Raw genomic sequence first — 22,878 nt, 5'->3', positions numbered from 1 at the left:
GAAAGCAGACAGTGAGCCAAGAGGTTATCTGGGAAGAACGTTCCAGACAGAGGGAACAGCAGGGGCAAAAAGCCCTGAGCTCAGCACATTTTCAGCTAGGCCTGCGGTGGGCGGAAGACTCTTGTGGGGGCAGGGAATCAGAAACACCATTGGGGGCGGGGGTCAGGCCACAAAATCTCCCCCAACCACCTCCACCAGAGAGTCTGAGCAGCCTTCAGTGCAGGGAGACCCTTGACCACCCCCCCAAATACCACTCCTGAGGGGGAAAGCATGAAGCTTATCCATGAAGCAGAAAAACCGTGGGGAATCCACAGCTGAGAACACACACGGTCTCAAGAAGGCTGCAGTTTGGTGAAAGGCACAGTATTAGAGGAGAAGGTGAGGACACCCAGGACTTCCACTCCCTGTGCAGGGCCAGAAGGACCTTCTTAGGTGACAGGTCTTACTTGGGTGACAGGCCACAGGTACGTTCTGAGCAGAAGGGCCACTGTGAGCTAAGCTGGGGAGAGCTGGGGGACCCAAACATCATTCCATGTGACTGGTGGGGAGCCAGCAGGCCACGGGGAAGTCAGGGGTGGCAGCAGGAGTTGGGTCATAGTGGGCCTTAAGGTGCCATGGGAAGGCATTTGGATTTTTCTGGTAAGCCGTCTGGAGCCATTGGAGAAAGCAGGCCAGCGGATGGTTGGATTCCTATATACGGGGACAACTGTGGCAGTGAGGGCAGCAGGGGTGCATTCGGGAGCATCAGGGAATTAAGAAGTCTGAACTTGATGGGCAGGGTCTAGGGGAAAGTGATGGGAAGAGCCCAGAAGGACCCTGGGCTCCTGGCTTGGGCAGCTGGGTGCCACTGACCGAGACAGGGACAAAGGAGGAAGTTCAGCTTTAAGCATGTTGGATTCAGGGCAGGACTGAGCCGAGACCCGGTGAGCCACCCACAGATGCGACCTTGGACCACAGCCCTGTGGAAACCGAGAGAACAGGGCGTGAGCAGAAAACAGAATTGCACGAGGGCACCCAGGTCTGTCTCTCTCATCAGAATGGCTTGATTTACTGACATTTGGAACGTGTGAGGCCTTTTGCTGGCACTCCCTTACGGGAGGCCGTTTACTCCTCACGATGACTCTTCTGGGTAGTGGGCGGGTCTCAGTTTTACAAGCGAGGAAGCCGAGATGCAAGAGGTTAGGAGGTTGTCCAAAAGAGCAGAGCAGATGAGACACTGCGCGCCGATCCCCCGCGGCCTCCCGCCTGCTGATGGCGGCCTCTTAAGCGGGTGCTGAAGGGAACTGGGGTGGTTTAGGGAAGGCTGGTAACTTTGATCTTAGGGAGAGAGAGCCGGGTCTTGCCTGCCGCCAACAGCCCTGCATTTTATAAACATCTGTGGCATGAATGTGCCTTATTCCTTGTGAAAGACGGAGCCCCAGTTGGCGGGGCTGCGGGGCAACCCAATGTGACATGGACAGCACTGTCCCCAAACTCAAGAAGGGACATATCCCGCCTCCATCTCCTTCTGGCCGAGCGCCCATGTTGTGTGCACACACAGGGCTCCTACGGCAGCGCATTAGAGCTCCAGGAGCCCCCGTTCCAGTGCTCGCAGGGGTGCTGCAGGGAGAGGTAACAGCCTGTGGAAGCCGAGTGACCCCATGTGAGGCTGGGGGCCCTCGGCCAGCACCCTTGGCTGGTGGTGCCTAGACAGGCAGTGGCAGGTGCGGGCGGCTCTCCCGTGGACGTGGCTGGCCGCCCCGCCTGGGAGCGCTGTGACTATTTTGGGCCCTGTTTTCCCTCCCCCCAGCCCCACTTCAACCATCTTGCCCCTGGGGCTGCAGCCACTTAAATACGTAAATGCTGACTTGACTTCACCCTCCTCCTTACTCTTGTCCCTCACGGTGTGCCTGACTCCCAGGAAGCCCGCTCAGCACAGGAACAGAGGAGAGGAAAGAGCCAGCCCATCCCCAGGAGACCCTTCGTGGTGGCCCCCTACTCCACCTCGGCAGGGAGTGGCCCAGACGGCCCTTTACCGCTCTTCATGGAGCAAGGCATCCCGTGATTCCCCAGCTCATGTCGAGTTGGGCACAATTCCTATAAACAGGCCTGTTAGGGGCGCCGGGGTGGCTTCAGCCCAGGTCATGATCTTGGGTCTTGGGATCACGCCCCATGGCAGGCTCCTTCCTCAGTGGGAGTCTGCTTGAGGGTTCTCTCCCTCTCCCTCTGTCCCTCTCCCCGCTCATGCTCTCTCTCTTTCTCAAATAAATAAGTCTTCAAACAAACAAATGAACATGAACAAACAAAGCCTGTTAGTAGAATGGCATTCCAGAAAAAGACTAGAAGAGAAAGGAAGCTCTGGGATTATAAACTGGTGGGGCGAATGAGGGGTGAAGTTAAGGAAAGTAGGCTCAGTCCGTACGCGTCTCAGTTTTCCTCTCTGTGTAGAAGGGGTAATTGTGCTCTCAGGAAAATTCTCTGACTGACAAGTTGGAAGGTTTCTAGGACCATATCCATATCAATGGGCCATTTGGCGACTTGTTCCCTTGCTTCCCACACTTGCCACTCGGAAGTAAAAATAAATTATCTTCCAGATTATTAATAGGGTGATCTGTCTCCTGACCTGGCTCCATCCAGAATGAAGAAACCATGAATTCAGAGTAGTATGAGTTGTGCCTCCATAGTGTGCTGATGGAGAGGCCCTGTTGGGGGTGCTTATGTGGGGTGTTAGTGACTAAGGGTAAGAGTGGGCTTGGGGTGAGGCAGAGCCCCCTTGGTGGTCAGGTCCAGAGGACCAGCCAGTCTCTCTCTACGTACCTCCTGGGGTTGTGCAGTGCTGCCGGTCCTGCCAGCAGCAGGCGGGGCGGACGACCCCTCAGAAAACTGGGCTTGTTTGGGGAGACCTGGAGGGGGTAGGGCGTCGGACTCTTGGAAGTCCCCAAGCCAGGGTTTGGATGGCTGCAAGGAGAGGAGATTCAGCCCAGAGTCTTGGCAGAGGGGACTCTGCCTTGTCGTTTAGAAATAACTCTCTTGGGCTCAGAGAAGGGGGAAGGGTGACTGGGCCCAGGAGGGGGTAACTGGGAGGATCAGAGGATTGGGCTCCAGGGTCAGAACCTGGAGGGGTCTGCAAGGCCTTCTGCAGGGCAGGGCTGAGCTGAAGCCATTGGCGCTTACCTCGAGGGTCTCCGCCATTCCCAATGTGGCCTGATTCCCTTCACCCTGAGCACCGTGCCCTTTACGTGGTCGCCTGCAGGCAGCTGGTGTGGGGCAGGAGGACACGCAGGGGAGGGCACAGAGTAATTAGTTAAAGGTCAGACCCTGGTAACATCAGCCAGAGAGGGCCATCCAGGGTTCTAACAAACACTCCCCTTCTCTGCCACCACGCCCACCGTCAGTCCTCAGGATGGTGCCAGAAGAAAGGTGTCCAAACCGGAAACGACCAGGACCCTTCCCTTTGAGGGCTGCCCACACCATTCATTGCTCCATCTGAGTCTAGGCCCAGGAAGAGGCATAATGAAGGAAATGAACAAAAATCCACACACTTTATGGAGTTTGTGTTCAAGGGGGGGTGAGATAGGAAATGAACAAGATAAAAATATATGTGGTATTTTTAGCTAGGACTAAGTGCTAAGAAGACAAATGAAAACAGACCAGAGGAACAGAAAATGTCAGAGATCCCTCAAGTTGTACTTGTCGGTCTAGGCAAGGCCTGGGTGAGGGATGAATTTTGAGTAAAGACCTGAGCTGGTGATGTGGGGGTGTGTGGTCATGATGTGGGGGATCAGGGTAGAGGAATTCCAGGCAGACACAACAGCCAGTGCAAATGTCCTGGAGGGGAAGTCAGGACGGCTCAAGGGTGCACTCAGGATGCACAGAAGAGTGGTGTGACTGTGTTTGCTTCCACAGGAGAAGCTGGAGTATTTCTTCCTCATTGTTTTCTCGATCGAAGCCGCCATGAAGATCATTGCCTACGGCTTCCTATTCCATCAGGATGCCTACCTGCGCAGTGGCTGGAACGTGCTAGACTTCATCATTGTCTTCCTGGGGTGAGGCCCCAGTGTGGGGGGTGGGGGGGTTGGAGGTCAGAGGGAATCTCTGAGATCACTATGCCCACCACCAGCAGCAGCCTCCCAGAGCAAGATGGAACCCCAGCACTGTGCCAGGGGCAGCCTCTGGAAGGGCCAGCTCCCGCACGGATGCAGCCAGTGCTGGGGGAGAGTGAAACATTCCCAGCTCACACACCCCTTCCCCAGCGAGACACTCTGCGTTCCTTTGTTCTCACATCACACGCAGTTGGAAATGATGGACATGGTTTCAGCGGCCAGCAATTTCTGGACGTTTATAAATTTCTCAACCTTTGTCATCTACTCATGTCTTCCATGGTCCTATACTAAGCACCTGCTATCTGGGTTTGCAAAGATGGACATTTAGGAATCCATATTTGTCGGCTAGGGTTTCCGTAACAAAGTCCCAACAACAGGGGTCCAGGAGGCCTCTAACAACAGCATTTGTCTCCGCCCGCCCCCACCCCGGGCCCTGGAGCCCAGAGGTCCAGCGCATGCTCCCCACTGGGGCTTCTTTGCGCCTCCAAATCCCCTCTTCTTCCAATGACACCAGTTGACTGGCTTGGCATCGACCCTCACAGCCTCACTTCAGTCTTTAAAAAGCCCTTGTCTCCAAATACAGCCACATTCTGAGGGACTGAGGGTCAGGGCTTCGACATATGAATGTGAGGGGCCCACGGTTCAGTCCATAACATGATAATCCCCATTATAACAGGAATATTTACCAAGCACTTACTATGTATTTCACATGTAACATCTCATTGAGGATCTTCAACCATGTCAGTTTTCCCATTTAAGGAGGCTAAGGCTCAGAGAGGTCAAGCAACCAGCCCTCGGTCACAGAGCCAGCCAGCGGCAGTGCCAGGACTCAAACCAGGCGATCTTGGTTCCAGAGTTGGCTATTCAAGCACGACCCTGCCCTTCGGCACCCTGGGGGAAAACAGATGTCTGTGAATCAGCCTCCGCTCTTAATGAGCTGCCTTGGTGGGAGGCCAAGACCGATGTATACAGAATAATGGAGTGTCAGAAGACACTACCACACAGTGCCTCATTGTACTGACACAGGAGAGTGTCCCAGGGGTTCGGTCGTCAAAGGAAGGATTCATAAAGAAGGGTTGGAGATGGCCTTCAAACAACAATGGGACTTGGAGTAAATTGAGAGGAGGAGCAGATGAGCAGGGAAGAAAATAAAAGGGCATTGTCGGAAAGCACAGCACGAGCAACCCTCACGGAGAGACCTAGCTTCTGGCTTTCTGCTCTGGGTCCCCACTGAAGGCACCGCTGCTGGTGACCTTCAGCCCACCATGGGGTACACTCCACTCCCCAGCCGGGGACCGTGAGTCCCCGTGGCACGTGGACCTCAACTCCCCTCGGCACCCAGACATCTCAGCAGGATCTAGTACTCTTTTCCCTGAGTCTGAACTTGGCCTCAGAATCTTTTCTAATGACATTTTCCAGACAGGCACCACCAAATCTGAGTTAGTGGTCGATGAGAGTTGTCACTCCCCGCTAGGCTTTTCCACAGTGTCCCCTGAGCACAGATGGGACACGGGGTCCCAGACCCCCAGAACAGGGGCTTATCTGACCCCCTTCTCTCCCTCTTCTCCACTCTAGGGTTTTCACCGTGATTCTGGAACAGGTTAACGTCATCCAAAGCAACACAGCCCCGATGAGCAGCAAAGGGGCTGGTCTGGACGTCAAGGCCCTGAGAGCCTTCCGCGTGCTCAGACCCCTCCGGCTAGTGTCCGGGGTGCCAAGTGGGTGCCAGTGCCCCTCAGATGCCCTTCCTCCTTTCCCAGCCCATTCCCTTGCCCAGCCCTGGGACCCCCTCCCACCTTGCTGTCCCCGAGGCTTCCCAGGATATAGAGAGAGGGAGGGCCAGGAGCCCAAGAGAGGAGATGACTCTCCTTTCCTCCTCCCTGCTCCCCCTCTGCAGGCCTGCAGGTGGTCCTCAATTCCATCTTCAAGGCCATGCTGCCCCTGTTCCACATCGCCCTGCTCGTCCTCTTCATGGTCATCATCTACGCCATCATCGGGCTGGAGCTCTTCAAAGGCAAGATGCATAAGACCTGCTACTTCATCGGGACAGGTGAGCTCGCAGGGCCGTGGGGAGGAGGGAGTGGCCCTAGGGCAACTCAAGAGGCACAGCCACCTCAGCTGTGAAGGACCCCGCAACTAGGTCATTGCTTCCCACAGCTGTTAGTTACCCTGAGGAATGGGTTGCTCTTGGACAAGGACAGGTCTGCCAAGGTCAATGATCAAGGGAAGTGGGCCAAGAACTGGGCCACAGTTTAATCTGCAGTACGCCCAGCCCGGACCAGCGAGGTATCTTTGGGCTTTCTGGGCCAGCTGTGGACTGAGATGCAGACTTGGGACAAGCCTGAATTTCTATTTGTATTTTTCTTTGCAGCCCTTATTTTTGCTTTGATCTGAGCAGCCCCTCCAAGCAGGGCCCCACAGATTGGTGTCTAAAGGGCATCCAAAGAAAACACCCAAGAGCTGAAGGATCATTTCTAGGGTCATCAGAGAGAACATACCTTGACGCTCAAATGAACTTGAGCCAAGCCTTCCAAAGCAGCCGTTCTCAAACTGTTTGCCCCAGGACTCCTTACACTCTTAAAAATTATTAAGGACCCCAAAGAGCCTTTGTTGATATGAACTTTAGTCTCTGATATTCATTGATATCCATAGATAGGAAAACTGAGGAAAATGTCATAATATTAATTTATGAATTCATTTTCAAAGAACAGTGATAAGCCTGTTACTTAGGAACATAGATATCTTATGAAAAAAAACTATATTTTTCCAAACCAAGAATACTTAAAGAAAGGTACTGTCTTACATTTTGTCTAAATCTCTTTAATGAGTTGGCTTGATAGAATCTTCTGGATTCACACAGCTGCTTCTGTGTTCTGTCTGTTGTGAAATCGCACATCATGTAGGCTCTAGAAAACTCCACTCTGCATTCATTGAAAGACTGGGAGATGAAATAATGTCTTGGCATTCTTATAAAAATAATTTTGTCCAGGGGCACCTGGGTGGCTCAGTCGGTTAAGTGTTTGCCTTCAACTCAGGTCATGATTCCAGGGTCCTGGGGTCGAGCCTGATGTCTGGCTCCCTGTTCAGTGAGGCGTCTGCTTCTCCCTTTGCCTGCAGCTCCCCCTGCTTGTGCTCTCTCTCCGTCAAATAAATACATAAAATCTTTCTTTAAAAATTAAAAAAAAAATTATTTGACCAGGTAGGTGCCCTGAAAAGGTGTGGGTCCCCCACTCCAAGACTCAGTGCTGTCAGCCAGTGGTGTCGGTCTATCTCAGTTAGGAGCCTAACTTCTACTGGGGTCTACAGGAACTGAACATGGCACCAGAAAGAGGTGACTTCTATTAGGACAATTCCTCCCACCAAAAGCCCAGACTCGAACTCACCAGAATAACCCAGGATGGACAAGATTGCCAAGATCCACAGTGTCACACGATACTCCTCACTTCCCCAGACCCACTGATAAGGGGACAGGCAGCCCGAGGTCCAAATCCAAGACAAGGCAGTGAACTCTGATAGAGCTTTTGGTGGTTCCATTCCTAGTTCTCTCCCAGTTCAGCCCCTTCTGTTTCCGTAACAATCTAAGTCCTATAATGAGCCTTATCCAAACAGAGAGAAGGAGACTTTTTTTTTAAAGATTTTATTTATTTGACAGACAGAGATCGCAAGTAGGCAGAGAGGCAGGCAGAGAGAGAGGAGGAAGCAGGCTCCCTGCTGAGCAGAGAGCCCGATGCGGGGCTCCATCCCAGGATTCTGGGATCATGACCTGAGCCGAAGGCAGAGGTTTTAACCCACTGAGCCCCGAGAAGGAGACTTTTTATCACAACCTTCCATATCTGAGACCCGGAGGTCTCACCTGGTGTCCTCGTGCATTCTTGACCAGTGCTGGCCAGTGGTGCTCCAAAACCTTTCTGGGATGGGAGTTACCTGACTTGAGGGGTCAGGGACCCACTGAGAGCTCAGAATTCATCAATGTCTCCTCTCCCATCTCTAGAAGACTGAGCCAACCTGGTAAATATGGGTGAGGTAGGGCATTCCAGCTCTGATGAGCTCATCGATTCTCTGAACATACTAGGAGACAAAAATGTCCTAAGATAAAAGGGGACCCAGGATGTCATCGACACTGAAGGATTTTAGAGACAATATGAGCACCATCTAGGGACACAGAGGGGACTGCAGCTGGTTGGGAACACCTGCTAGGAGCAGACCCTTGCCCCTAAAACTTCATGTCACAGGGCAGCTCATCTCAGTCCCACTGGGACATCTCCATGTGGCTCCCAGAAAGAACGCAAGTCAGAACACGGGTGGCCCTACCCTCACACCTCCGCCCCAGCCACAACGCTGCCTCCTTTTTTAAAGTTCTGTGGGCAGACATGACATTCACGTTACCCTTGCTACACAAGTGGTACTTCATAGGAAACTAATCCTTGAAGACGACCCTCTCATGAGGCCATAAGGCCCAAGATACCATCGCGGCTGCCCGTAGACACCCACCGCCGGCCGGGGCCCCAGCAGTCCTTCTCTTCCAGCTTCGTGTGCTCCCGGGGAGCACTCCTTTACATTTCCGGCTGAGTGGGCTCTAGACCTAGTCTTCAGTCATTGCAGATGGCTCTTCTTCCATTCTTGTCCATCCACACTTCCAATCTGATGCCTGCACTGCCTCTGCCTCCAGATATCGTGGCCACGGTGGAGAACGAGAAGCCCTCACCCTGCGCCAGGACAGGATCGGGGCGCCCGTGCACCATCAATGGTAGTGAGTGTCGGGGCGGCTGGCCGGGGCCCAACCATGGCATCACCCACTTCGACAACTTTGGCTTCTCCATGCTCACCGTGTACCAGTGCATCACCATGGAGGGCTGGACCGACGTTCTCTACTGGGTGGGTCTGGCCCCCGCGGCTGCAGAGCCCCCTACCTTCATCCCCAGGTTCTAGGGACTGGGTGGGGGGAAGGGGAGAGGTGGTGCTGTTGGTCTGACTCTAATGTCCGCTGCTCCTTCTCACCCCTCCCTGAGAAACCTACATAGGGTGCATGTCTCCCTTCTTGTCTCCAAGTGTGTGTGCCCCAGTATCCTCTGGGCAGTTCCCAAGGTACAGCCTGTCTGTGCAGGACCTAAGAGGTGGGTGAGGAGTGGAGACCAGGAATCCAGGGGTTCTGGTCTCAACTTTTCTAACTTTTCCCGAAACCTGCCCATGGGTGACTCATTCCTGATGACCTCGAATCTCAGATTTCCTGAGAGATGAAGGGCCCTTTGAGTCCCATTTTGCCCCAGAGCAAGACTGCTTTCTGATATAAATATCACTAGCTATCACTTTCCTTGCCTATAAAATAAAAATACCACTACATCATAGGGTAGTTACAGGTTACTAGGCAGATTAGCTAAATTGTAACAGTGCCAACAACATGGTCAATGCTACATTAGTTTCCTTGTTGGAGTATATTATTTGCTGGGTGTCATCCAGAGCTAGTTTGCATTTCTTATTTAATCCTCCCACCACGGAAGACATTGTTCCCACTTTACAGATGAATAAACTGAGGCTCAGAGAGGTTCAGTAACTTGCCAGCAGTTATGGAGCTAGCGAGCAGTAGATCCAAGAATTGAACTCATTCATCTGGCTCTGATCCCAGAACTCTTAACCACACGTGACACTGCCTGTTGAGGCAAAGGTTGTCAAACTGTCAGATGCTTTGCAAATAGAAAGGATTAGTACAAATAGTTCTTGTAAGCTCATATTATGGGAGCAAATTATCAAACATTTCAAAGGCCTGTCACATGTGTTATTTCACCTCTGCTACGAGTCTGTGAGGGGCAAGCACAGAGCATCATCCCCGTGGACAGATGGGATAATGCTCAGAGATGTTAAGTGACTTGTCTAGGGTCACAGAGCTTGTTCATGAACGAGCTGGCCACGCTCAGTCCAAGAATTCTTTGTGCTTCTTCTACTTTGAAAAGTCTTAGCTGTCAAGAAACCCCCTTGGGGGAGAGTGTTTCAGAGAGCTGAGCCAGGGATGTGGATGGCTGCAGGGAGAAATGGGTGAATCGTGTCTGGACCAAGTGGACAATCAGCAAGGCTCCTTTTGAGAAGCCCTTCTAACTCCAGGCCCCAGGGCTTTGCGGGGAGGAGTGTCCCCTCACTGGGCCCAGATGGCCTCTCTCCTTCTCCCCCAGGGTCAGGTGGAGACTGAGAATCCTGAGTCTGGAAGGGGACGTGAGTCCTCAGGTCAGGATGTGAGTGCTCAGGTGTGAATGGGACTCACACCTCTGTCTGGACCAGGTCAATGATGCCATCGGGAACGAGTGGCCCTGGATCTACTTTGTCACCCTCATTCTGCTGGGATCCTTCTTCATTCTCAACCTGGTGCTGGGTGTCCTGAGCGGGTAAGGAAGCTCACAGGCGGCTGGGAGGAGAGGGGGGGATGGGAGAGGAGAAGAGGGAGGGAAGGTGGGAGGGAGAAGGGGCAGCAGGTGGCGGGAGGAGGGGAGAGAAGGAGGAAAAGAGCCAGAGGGACAAAGAGAGTCGGGGGTAGAGAAGGAAGGGGAGTGAGAGGAGGAGGAGGACCAGGGCAGGGAGATGGGGCTAGAACCTCCACTTATCCCTGTTGCCAAGACTCTGCTCCCAGGTTAGCAAGGGGGACATTGAAGATAAAGGTAGGAGCGCCTTAATTTTTCATTTTTTCCTTCTCCTCCAGCCTTCTCCCATCCTTTCTTCCTTGGTCCCTCTGCACCCCCACTCCCTCTGAGCGAAGCCCTGAGACCCCAGCCTCCTGCCCCTGGAGGCAGCTGATGCTTGGCATCAAGGGTCAGTGTAGCCTTCCGGTGAGGTGCCGGGCCCTGGAGCTTAAATCCTTACACTACCGCTTGAGGGCTCTGTGACCTTTAGCTAATTACCTAACCTCTCTGTGCCTCAGGGTCCACATCCTTCCAATAGGAATACTCTCATAGGGTCGCTGGGAGGAGAAAATGAGCTAATACATGCAAAGCACTTAGAATTGAGCACATAATGAGCACTAAGTACTGAGAGTCATTATTAATGAGAGAGGTTCTCTCTGGGAGGGCTCCCCACCTCCCGCCCGCCAGCCACAGCGGACAGTCTGGAAGTGACCATGCACCTACTTCCCCACTGCCATCACCCCACCCCAGAAGCTTCCCCCCAGGCATTGTGTAGGCAGAATTCAGGGGGTTCCATGAACTTGAATAAGAAGAACTGGTCTTTGCTTTTTATTAACTCTAATTGAAGTTCAGTGTTTCCTTTTATCAGGCTTGGAGACCACACGCCACAGTAGTGTTACTAGCAGTGACTCTGACTTGTCCCAGTAGAAACCACGTGTCCCATTACAAATGTTGCAAAGAGTGCTTCCACTCCCTACTACTTTGAAACTGTAATGGTTGTTAGGTTGGCAACCAGACCTTGTTAGTTAATGAATTAATCAAGAAACATATGTGGTATTTTATCACAATTTCCTTATAGTTCAGTAACTGTATTTTAACATAATCGATTCCTTTGCAGTGAGGGTGTTTTATGTTGTGTATTTCACAACATTATTCTGAGGAGGGACCCATACGTTTTATGGAACTACCCAAGGATCCACAGCATGGAAAGGTCCAGAGCCCCTGCCTGGGCCCATCCCCTGAGGGCCGGTGCTGAGGGCTGAGGTGCTCACGTCACAAGCCCAGCACCGTGCTCCTGTCTCCCCCTCCCCCGGATCCTGCTTAGAGACCAAGGGTTGCCTCTGCTCGGAAGACTGCTCACTGGCCCTCAGGTCCCTTCCTTCCACCACATGGTTTCTTCTAGACTCAGGAGAATTCCCTCCAAGGTTTGGGTCTATAAGCCCAGCTACATTTCTCAGGTAGCTTCAAGGTTGGGCAGCATGGAGAATGTGAAGATCCGTGGCTGATTCTGTGAGGGCAATGGGCTGTCATGTGGTTAACCCTTCATATCCAAGGAAACCCCAAGATGAGATACGATGAAGTATCAGATGGGAGGAGCAGAAAGCAATGAGAAAGGCAGGCTGCCTGGTGGGGGGGAGGGGGATGGTGAGGGGAGGGAGAGTGGCTGCCCCTCCACCACCTGGAAGGACACCTGGACCCCAGGTGACCCCCTGGACCAGAAGGCGGGGGCACACCCAGCCACAGAATGTGTCTCTCTGTCCTTGGGACGCTCAGTCCTCCTCCAGCCCCTTTCCTCCTCTCTCCCCCGTCTCCCCTGTTCCACTTTAGGGAATTCACCAAGGAGCGGGAGAAGGCCAAGTCCAGAGGAACCTTCCAAAAGCTCCGGGAGAAGCAGCAGCTGGAGGAGGACCTGCGGGGCTACATGAGCTGGATCACGCAGGGCGAGGTCATGGACGTTGAGGACTTGAGAGAAGGTTTGGGCCCAAAGGCATGGTCAGCATGCCCTCCCCAGCCCCACACAGTCAGTGCCCACTGGGAGCACTGAGTCAGGGAAAGTCCTGCAAGCCTGGGAGGCCCACAGAGCGGTAGAACGTTGCCATGCTGCCGGTAAGAGAACTCAGGCCCTTAAAGGGCGAGTGACTTGCCTAAAGCCTTACACCTGGAAATGATGGCATCTGGGTGTGCCCAGGGCTCTTCCTAGAGTGCAAAGCACCGTGCTACCTGTCCATAACCACCCCCTGCCCAGGTGTGGGCTCTTTCTTGGGCCCCAAACATACAGGGATCCAGGCCTGAAGTTCCAGGCCCGTTGTCACAGATGTCTCCAGTCAATGGCCCCTTTTCCAGGTGTGTCTAGCGCAGAGAGGCCCAGAATACTGGTCCACTCTTTCTCTCTTGTTCCCAGGGAAGTTGTCTTTGGATGAAGGAGGCTCTGACACAGAGAGCTTGTATGAAATCGAGGGCTTGAACAAAATCATTCAGTTTGTGTGAGTATCCCCTTCTCCCCAGAGTCTTCCCAGCCTCAGAACTCCCAGAGATAGGGAGTTAGAACCCATTTACTGGTCCCCATTTACTGGACCTTAGAGTCATGTTCGCGATCCTTTAGGACACTCAGCAGATGACCTGATTATATACTACATCGGGAAGAAAGTGGGAGCCTGCCATGGGGCAAGGGAGAGAATCTGGCTGCTACCCTGTGATCAGAGTGGCATTGGTGGGACAGTTAGTCCTGGAAAGCTCTGCTCAGGAAGAGGGAAGGTGTGTGCTGCAAAGAGGTAGCACAGAGAGGTGTGCGGGAAGGACGCTGGCCTCCCCAGGAGTCTGGAGACAAGGGGATGCTCCAACCTCAAGTGTCTTTGTCTCAAGAGGAAGGTGTGTTTGGTTCGTTGGCTGCTTCCTTTTCCAAGTTCATACCCACTTGTGAGTTTGGAAGATCAAACAGGGAAATACATCAAAGAAAAGATGAAGGTCCCCACTGCCCTTCAAAGAGGTAACCATGGTAACAGATGCGTATCCCTTCAAGACCTTTGCTATGCTTTTCTCTCTACACACACACACACACACACACACACACACACACACACACACACGCCAGGTTTTTTTGTTTGGCTTGGCTTTTTACATGCAGAGTTCCTTATGCTAACTACCCTGGATACCCAGCCTAGAACAGTGCCCAGCATACAGGAGGTCCTGGCAAACACTTGATGAAGAAGATATACATAGTATCAAGTAACATATTTTTAACTTAAAAAATATCTATTTAGGGCAACTTTATACATACGCGCGTGTCTTTTTTTTTTTAAGACTTTAATTTTTTTAGAGCAGTTTTAGGTTCACGGCAGAATGGAACAGAAGGTACAGAGATTTCTCATATCCCCCCGCCAGCACACAGGCACTGCCCATTAATCAACATCCCCCACCAGAAAGCCGAGGTGTACTTTGGGGCTCCCTCTTGGTGCTGTTCCCTCTGTGGGTTTGGGCAAATGTGTAATGACATGGATTCATCATTCTAAGATCATTCAGAGTATTTTCGCTGCCCTAAAAGTGCTCTGTGCTTCGTGTCCTCATTCCTCCTCCCCCAGCCTGGCAACTAAAAACTGATGTTGTTATCCTTTCTGTAGTTTTGCTTTTTCCAGAATGTTATATATTAGGAATCACACAGCATGTAGCCTGTTCAGACTGGCTTCTTTCAACTAGTGATAGACCTTCAAGTTTCCTTCATGCCTGTCCATGGCTGGATGGCTCAACTTTGTCTGGTGTATCTTTGAGTGTTAGTCCACAGGATGAATATACCATAAAGTATTAATCTTTGCTGGTTTTGGCAATGCCGACAGCGCTGTAGGAACAGTCCTGCATACGTATGAACATTCCCACCAGGCAGATTCCTAGAAATGGAATTTCTGGATCAAAGCATATATATTTTTAAAACTTGGTCAATGCTGCCAAATTGTTCTCCAAAAAATGTTGCAATGATTGTGGCAGTGTCCTTTCCAAACACCCTCAACAACACCAGATATGACTAATCCATTACACAATTGTTTTTCTAATAACAAAATGCACCTCCCCTCCCCGTGTGCTTTAATTAAAATGCAAGTGTGTGGGGGGCCCCTGTTGTATGGCGGGCACTGTGCTAAGCATTCTGCTTGCATTATCTCTAAATCCTGGGATCATTATTTTTCTTTCTCCTTTGAAAGAGGAAGAGCTTCACAAGTAGAAGGCAAGATTTTAAATCAGTCTGGCCCTGCACCTCACGCCCTTAGCTAGCGTCTCCCGCGTGGCCAGAGGAGAGAGTGGGCGATCAGATGGAGACAGGCTGGAGCCTGTCGGAAAGCAATTCCAGAAAGGTGGGGGGGGGGAGCTCGGAGGAAAACAGCTCTTTGCCTCCCCCCTCCCGTGTTTCCTCTCCCAGTCGCCACTGGAGGCAGTGGAACCGCATCTTTCGCTGGAAGTGCCATGACGTGATCAAGTCCAAAGTCTTCTACTGGCTGGTGATCCTGGTCGTAGCCCTCAATACCCTGTCTATTGCCTCCGAGCACCACAACCAGCCTCTGTGGCTGACCCACTTGCAAGGTGAGACACAACAGAGTGAAGCCAGAAAGGGGACAGATGTGGCCAATGGCCAAAGCCAGCCAGTAGTAGCACCTCAGGTTTGGCAGAAGACGTCATGGAGATATTGACATTGTTTTCTAGAAATCAGAGGCTGGTAATACTGTTTTCCTCATGGCATCACCAGGGGCAATAACAGTAGCCAGTTGGGAAGCCCAGGTGTCTCGGCAAATGATTACAATTTCGGATACTGAGCATAAGGATCACCAGCAATCTAGAACTCCAAGCATCCAAGTTCAAATTCTACTGCCAAAACAGCAGTCTTTCACCAGCTATTTATTGCATGCATGGTATATGTAAGGCATAGACAGTGAATGCAGATGCAGAGAGAATTAATAGGCTCCTGCATTCCAGGAGTGTATTTAGAGGAGAAGATAGATGCTCATGAAGAATGTCAAGTCCACATAGGGAGGGCAACCATGCAGGCAAATATGGGGCAGCAAGAGAAGAATTATAGGGGAGGAATGTTGGAGCTCCGTGGACCTTAAAGAATCAGTAGATGTGCCCCCCAGCAGTCAAAGGGAAGGGAGGGAGGATCCCCCCAGAACGAACAGCACATGCAAAGATGTGAGGATATAGAATAGTACGGTGAATTCAGGGAGCTGTAAGAACTTCTTATGTGACTGAGAGCAGTGGGAGGGGTGTTTGCATGTCAAGGCCCTTAAGTACTTGAGCAAAATATTGGGATTTTAAACTTTGAGAGATGGGAAGCTAATGAAAAGTTGTCAGCAGCCATATAACACGATCAGACCAGAATTTCCGAAGGATCAGTTTTGGTGGAAGTCAAGTCAGCCTCATCCCCAAGATAGATGTTCCTCTGCCTGTGGAGCTCTGAACTGCGAAAAGGCAGAGACTTAAGAGAATAAGGAGACCAGTCCCAACATGGCGGATCAAACTAAGTGCCCTCCCCACTGTAGACACGTGGCAGTACTGCCTAGGTCATAATAACAATATTTCAAAGAAAGACAAGGAAATATCTAGATGGCAGAAATGAAGAAACAACTGAAAGCCAAAGGCAATGAGCTCATGAATTGATTTCCAGGAATATTCTAGACCTAGAGCTAAACCCTAAAGAGTGGCAGTTGGGTTCTTAATGCCCAGGCAGGGACAGGAGACAGGGGCCCAGAGCCTGGGTCAGGTGAGAAACAGAACTGACCCCCTAGATAGAGCCAGAGCCTAGGGTTACCCCTTTGTGAGGGAAGCAAAAATCTTACCGCATCGGGCCAGGGAAAGAAGGTGGAAGTTTATCCATGCTGGAGGCTCTGGGAATAAGGAAAAATGTCTCAGGTGAAAAAATTGAAATCCAATCTGTGCCCTATATGTATGCGCTCCAATTTGCACTGTTCCAGATGGTGTAGGGATCCTAAGCTAAGGCAGTAACATAAAAAACTAGTCAGAGGCAAGGGAAAACCCTGTGGTGCCCAGCAGAAGCAAACATAAGCCACCCTTTAAGGATGCTTCTCAAACCAAAGCATACAGAATTCCTGCAGGGAAAAAGCATTTCCCAAAGAAGAGCTTACAACAAAACAATTGCAAAACAGATAAGGAAGAGGGCCACCTGGAGGAAGAAGTATCAAGTCCAACCAACAGGAATGAGCAACCCTGGGAGCCTGAGGTAGTAGGACAATACAAAAGACACTGTGTTTAAAATGATGAAAAAAATTAAAGAAGGAATATAAGTAGAAAAGAAGACTGTGTTTTTCTATGGGAAGGAGGTAGGGAAAAATGCATGCATGCATTGCCACCAGTCTTCTTGAGAGCTCCTTGAATGTGTCAAGCATTGCCGATGCATTGTCTGAGTACCGCCCACCCAAAGGAGTCAGAGACTTGAGGTTTCTGGCCTCTGCAGATAAATGGATGGTAATGCCACTTACTGAGATGGGGAAGGCAATCAATGGCTGAGTATATTTGGGGGTGCAGGAGGATGGGTGCTACTCCAGTTCTCATCAGCTTAGTCTTAGGCATGTTGAGTTTCAGGTACCTGTGAGAGATCCCAATGGAAATGTCAAGGAGGCAGATGGCAAAACAGGTCTGGAACTTAATGGAGAGGTCTATGTTGAAGAATTAAAATCTGGGAGTCATTGGCAGGGATGGCCACTGAAGCTACAGTCTTAGAAGACATCTCCAGATCATCAGAGGATAAATATACTAAATGCACAGCCCAAGGCCAGCATCTAGTGGTTAGGTAAAGAATTACATCTGCAGAGGAAGCTTGGGAAAAGCAGGAGAAGTAGAAGAAATCCAGAAGGATATAGGGTTACAGAAGCTAAGGAAAGAGAATATTTGAAAAAGCGAGAGTGGTCAACAGTGCCGAGGGCTTCTGTGAGATCAGGAAAAATGAGGGTTAAAGTGGATTTAGTGACCTGGAAGTCATTGGTGACCTTGAGAGAGCCTGTTGATGGAATGATCATGTAGAACCAGTTAGACCCAGTTAGGTATGACTTAGAGAGCAAATGGAGCAGGGCAGGGTGGGAAGAAATGAAGGGATCCAAGCCAATAGCTCTCTAGGAAGTCTGGCCGTGATAGGGAGGAGAGAGCTGGGGCAGGAGCTACAGGGACAATTGGAAAGACTCTGGCGTTTAAAAATGGTGATGGGAGAATCCATTTGAAAGGAGAAGTTAAACACATAGGAAAGAGAAGTGATCATTAGCAGTGGATTTCGTGAGGGAGGGGTGGGGGGGCTGGTGAGCAAAGCACAGGTGGACAGGTTGGCTCCAATAGGAGAGAAGGACGTGTACAGTAATGAGACTATGGCAGGGCTTAATTAACTCAAGGCAAATTGAAAGTAATGAAACTCCCTTATGATAAACATGGTATGGCTCAGCCATGATGTAGCCATGGTATGGCTTATTTGAGAAACTTACATCAGCATTCCCTCAATGGGCAAACATTCGCCAGGTTTTATGGATTTTGAGAGTGGAAAAGGGATGATGCTTTGGAAACTCAGAGAGCGGGTTTGGGGCGGAGGGCTCAGCCAAGGTCATGGCCTGGAGACAGGGCAGGGAGAGAGAGAGCGAGCGATGCTGAGGCTGGCCCCCCCACCCCTACCCCACAGATGTAGCCAACCGCGTGCTGCTGGCCCTCTTCACCATCGAGATGCTGATGAAGATGTACGGGCTGGGTCTGCGCCAGTACTTCATGTCCATCTTCAACCGCTTCGACTGCTTCGTGGTGTGCAGCGGCATCCTGGAGATCCTGCTAGTGGAATCGGGTGCTATGAGCCCCCTGGGCATCTCCGTGCTGCGCTGTATCCGCCTCCTCAGGATCTTCAAGATCACCAAGTGAGCGCTGGGAGAGTGGGCGTTGCTCCAGCAGCCCCACACCCATAGTGTGCCTGGTCTGCTCCATAGGGGCTCCGTTCCCGTGGTCTGGGGTCTGGGCGAGTTCATGGGTGGCCTCTGGCCCAGGATGTCCCTCTTTCCCTAAAAGAAATGGCTTTCCCGTTTTGACCTCTTTCCTTAATTTTTTTTTCCCTCTTACCTCTTACCATCTGGGCAGGGATACCGGGCAGGGGTGTAGCACGTGGCGTGGAGGGAAGGAAGAGGACAAGGAGAGTATGGGAGAAGGAGGAAGGGGAGGAAGATGAGAGGAAATGAGAAGTGGGGAAACGGGATGGAAATGAGGAGGGAGAATAAAGAATAAAGAGGGAGGGAGCAGAGACGGGCTCATCGGCTTCCCAGGGTTTATTGAGCAGCCGCCTGAGCTGGGGACTGTGCTAGGCACAGAGTGTGCAGGGGTGCAAGGGAGAGAAGTGGCCCTTACTCTCCTGGGGTCCACAGTCTGGTGGGGTGGCCGGAAGTTAGCCGGCAGTCGCACAAAGGAACATGAAACGACAAACCATGAGAAGTGCTAGGATGGGCAGAAAGAGTGGGTGCCTGGCCTCCATCCTGGAGCCTCCCAGAGGCCCAAGGGTGCCCCTTTTCCCTCTGCGTCCCCTCAGGACAGAGCCTTTGCCTTGGCCTGGCCAGACCTCAGGGGCTCTGCGGAGGGGGGGCGCGGGGAGGGGGCGCATCTCCTCTGCACCTGTGACCCTCTGCCCTCAGGTACTGGACATCTCTAAGCAACCTGGTGGCGTCCCTGCTCAACTCCATCCGCTCCATCGCCTCACTGCTGCTGCTGCTCTTCCTCTTCATCATCATCTTCGCGCTGCTGGGCATGCAGCTCTTCGGGGGCAGATACGACTTCGAGGACACGGAGGTGCGGCGCAGCAACTTCGACAACTTCCCGCAGGCCCTCATCAGCGTCTTCCAGGTATTCAAGATTCAGGATTCCAGGATTCAATACTGTAGGTGCTGAATCCCACTTGTCCTCCAAGAGCGGGGGCGGGGGGGGCATCACCTCCTCCAGGAAGCCTTCTCAGATCTGCTGGCACGAGTTCGGGGTCCCTTTGCAGGCCCTCCTCTTCCTCTGTGCTCCTCTCCATTGTAATAGCTGCTGTTGGTCTCCTGCATCCTCTGGAGGCTGGGAGTTCTGCCTGGTTTGTCCTATTTGCTTTGTCCCTGGTACCTAGCGCGGGCCCATGGCAGGGGCACTGATACTGACTGAGTGGAGTCTAGGGGCCCGCTTTCTCTCCCGTGCCCTACTCCCGTCTCTGAGCACAGAGTCAGCCAGTGAGCTCTCCCCCAACAAGACTGACAAAGACCCAGAGAAATGCCAACCATTTCTCACAGCAAAGACATGGCTCAGTTCATGTTCACCAGAAGCCGCCCAGAGGAGGGTGGCTGGGATGTACCTGAGGCCTTCAGAGCCATGGGCCTCCCAGGAGATTCCTCAGTGTAGAGCCGAGAAACGCTCTTCTGTGCGGGGCCGGCACTCACTGGGGAATCTCAGTCCGTACCTGTGAGAAGGGCCATGTGTGGCCATTGGCGGGTCTTCCAGATGAGAAGGGCCATGTGTGGCCATTGGTGGGTCTTCCAGATGACTCTACCCTCTCTTCCCTTCACCCCGTGTCTGGTCGGGCATCACGTGTGATGAGACACCTGACATTTCACGCTAGCTCTGGAGGCTGGGATGCCAGGAGGCCTGGGTGGGGGCTGTACGGTTAAGCCTGGGCATTAGGGACAGAGCACAGGGAGGTGGTGACCCCACAGTCAGACCCCTTGGCTCTGGAAAGGCAACAGTAGGATTTCTGACCATTGGAAGAGATTCCAGGAGGGGAGCAGGGGCCTTTCATCTTGGCTGTGGATGAAGAGAGGAAAGGTCTAGGGGCCTTTGGGACCACGCAGTCCCGAGAGAGGACTCTGGAGACCCTCTGCGACCCCCTCCCCTCACTGTGCTCCCTCTCCCCCTAGGTCCTGACCGGTGAAGACTGGAACTCCATGATGTACAACGGGATCATGGCCTACGGGGGACCGTCCTACCCCGGGGTGCTCGTGTGTATTTATTTCATCATCCTTTTCGTCTGTGGCAATTGTATCCCTTTGGAAGCAGGGCACAGAAAAGAGCTGTGGGAGGGGGTGGGCGAGGGCCTGAAAACGGGGGTCCTGGCCACACACATGCCAAGCAACAAGCCCTCCGGCTGAAGGGCAGCCCCCAGACTCATGGGGCAGGGTGGGCGGGCTAGGACATGGCAAATAGCAATTGCAAGGGAGAGCTGTAGGAGAGTTCCCCCCTCCCCCCAGGAATGTTCAAGAATCACAGAAGTGACTGGTTACTGGTGGGCAGATTTCTTCCTAGAGAGGCTGGTGAGCCTGGAGCAGGCAGGAGGAAGGACAGGGTTTGGCTGCAGAGCCATGAGGTTGGTAGGCAGCCTGGTCCGAAGGTTTGGGAGGCAGGCAGGGAGGAAGGAGGGAAGAGGCCGGTGGAGAATGAGACAAGCAGATGGAAGGGTGGGGTGGTTGGGGCAGAGAGAGCCAGCAGGCCCCGGGGGTTCTGAGGTCTGTACATGGCATTTGGTAGGTATTATGAGTAGGGGGCTGGGGAGGGAGGGAGCCAGTGTTCCTGGAGCTCATGGGTGCCAAGCGTGACTCTCTGGGACAGTGCCTCACAGGCTCCCCACTCAGCCCCGTGTGGAAGCTGGGATCAGTCATGGATGGGAAATGGGGGGCACTCAAGGCCCATCGTGGATAGCCCCATGCAGCCAGGCCGCCCTGCGGATGCTCGTCCGTGTCCTCGGGCCCATGCCACCCCGTGTGTAACTCTGGCAAGAGGCCCTCTGACAAGCCCACCAAGGCAGTGGGGTTAAGCCCTGCCAACCGCTGGGCAGGGTGGGACTCTGGCCCCAGAGTCTTCTTTTTCATCCACAACCCAAGACTCCTTAGCAGGATGACCTCAGATATCCTGCTCAATGTCTTCCTGGCCATCGCTGTGGACAACCTGGCTGAGGCCGAGAGCCTGACTTCTGCCCAGAAGGCCAAAGCTGAGGAGAGAAAGCGCAGAAAGATGTCCAAGTGAGTGCTGCCTCCCCAGCAGGAAGGGGCCTGGCATGCTTGGTGGTGGTCTCCCTGCGCTGGAGCCCGATGAGCAAGGGCTGTGCCACGGTGACCCCCATCCCAGTGGGCAGGCTTCTGCACCCACACGTTTAGGGATGGATGACTGACATCCTCTGAGCTGTCCCTAGGTGCAGAATTGGAGGTGGCCCCAGGAAATGGGACAGCAGAGCCAGGCAGGATCCCACCAGGGAATCCTGGTGGGGAGTTCTGGGAACTTGCCTTCTTGAAAGGAGTTGTTTCCCTCTGTTGAGCCGTGCATACGTCCTAGTGGCGGTTGGTTTCTCGGGGCTGTACTGTTCTCTCCACCAGTGAGTTTGGCATATAACTCTCCATAGCCTGAGACCCTCCTCTAGGAACAGAAGCAGGATTAGTCTTCCAGTCTGACCAGAAACAAGTCACTGCAAATGAGTCACCTGGGGATCTTGTTAAAATACTGCTGCTGATTCAGAAAGTCTTGGGCTGGGGTTGATGGTCAACAGGTCTAACAAGCCCCCAGGGGGCGCCGATGCTGCTGGCTGGAGAACCACACTGAGTGGTTCTAGACAAAGACCTGCTTCCTTCAATGCCCGTGCCTGCAGGAATGGTATGCCCGTGCCTGCAGGAATGGTATGCCCATCCCTGGGAGGCAGGATGGGAGGAGAAAGACAGAAAGGCCAGCAATGAAATCCAGATGCTTCCGAAAAGTTGAGTCCCATCTTGGACCAAACCATGCTCCCACACTGTGAATTCTTGATGAACCAGGTGCAAAGACCCTTTCCACCCATCTACCTGTCAATGAACACTGAGTGTGGTTGACCAGTGAGCCATGTTTAGCCACGGGCCCAAGGTGGGCATCATGCCCTTTCGTCAGAGACTCAGGCCTATAGCCCTTCCCTCTTGGCAGCCTGCACTGTTCCATCGTCCACAGAGCTCCCTGAGCTCCGAGAACTGTCTAGTCGGGCTTCTACCGTGGGCTTCCTTGGTTTTTTTTAACTCAGGGGTCTCCCAGACAAGTCAGAGGAGGAGAAGTCAGTGGTGGCCAAGAAGCTGGAACAGAAACCCAAGGGCGAGGGCATCCCTACCACCGCCAAGGTGAGCATATCACATGGGGTGTTTTCAGAGGCAGGATGGGGAGGGACTCCGCAAGTCCTCTGGGTCACCCCCGTGACTTAGGGTGCTGGGGGTGGGTAGGGAGGTGGAGAGGGGCTATCTGCCTGGTTATCAGCCAGGTGAGGGCATCTGTCTCCACTCTCCTGGGGAGAAAGTCAATAGCTACACTCCCACAAGGAATCCTTTGTACTGAGAGGCGCAGATACCCCAGTCTGGGAACCAGACTTCCTCAGAGTCCCAGCTTCTTACCCCAGTCAGGTGTCTCCCGCCCCATTTGACACCCCCGTC

At 52.7% G+C, this 22,878-nt stretch overlaps 1 protein-coding gene across 1 annotated transcript in view; it reads left to right on the top strand.

Moving 5' to 3' along the window:
- The window catches only part of CACNA1S (calcium voltage-gated channel subunit alpha1 S), a 67,093-nt gene that overhangs the window by 12,902 nt on the left and 31,313 nt on the right, over positions 1–22,878 (top strand). Inside the window, exons 3-15 of the mRNA XM_059414074.1 lie at positions 3,886–4,025; positions 5,658–5,800; positions 5,980–6,132; positions 8,752–8,957; positions 10,353–10,456; positions 12,296–12,441; positions 12,870–12,951; positions 14,874–15,034; positions 18,126–18,351; positions 19,114–19,321; positions 20,362–20,482; positions 21,345–21,459; positions 22,479–22,572. Of these exons, the coding sequence (XP_059270057.1) occupies positions 3,886–4,025; positions 5,658–5,800; positions 5,980–6,132; positions 8,752–8,957; positions 10,353–10,456; positions 12,296–12,441; positions 12,870–12,951; positions 14,874–15,034; positions 18,126–18,351; positions 19,114–19,321; positions 20,362–20,482; positions 21,345–21,459; positions 22,479–22,572 (1,899 nt within the window). The remainder of the gene's footprint in view (positions 1–3,885; positions 4,026–5,657; positions 5,801–5,979; positions 6,133–8,751; positions 8,958–10,352; positions 10,457–12,295; positions 12,442–12,869; positions 12,952–14,873; positions 15,035–18,125; positions 18,352–19,113; positions 19,322–20,361; positions 20,483–21,344; positions 21,460–22,478; positions 22,573–22,878) is intronic.

Source organism: Mustela nigripes, chromosome 10, assembly GCF_022355385.1.
Source record: "Mustela nigripes isolate SB6536 chromosome 10, MUSNIG.SB6536, whole genome shotgun sequence".
NCBI lineage: Eukaryota > Metazoa > Chordata > Mammalia > Carnivora > Mustelidae > Mustela > Mustela nigripes.
This window is presented reverse-complemented; position numbering and strand designations above follow the sequence as displayed.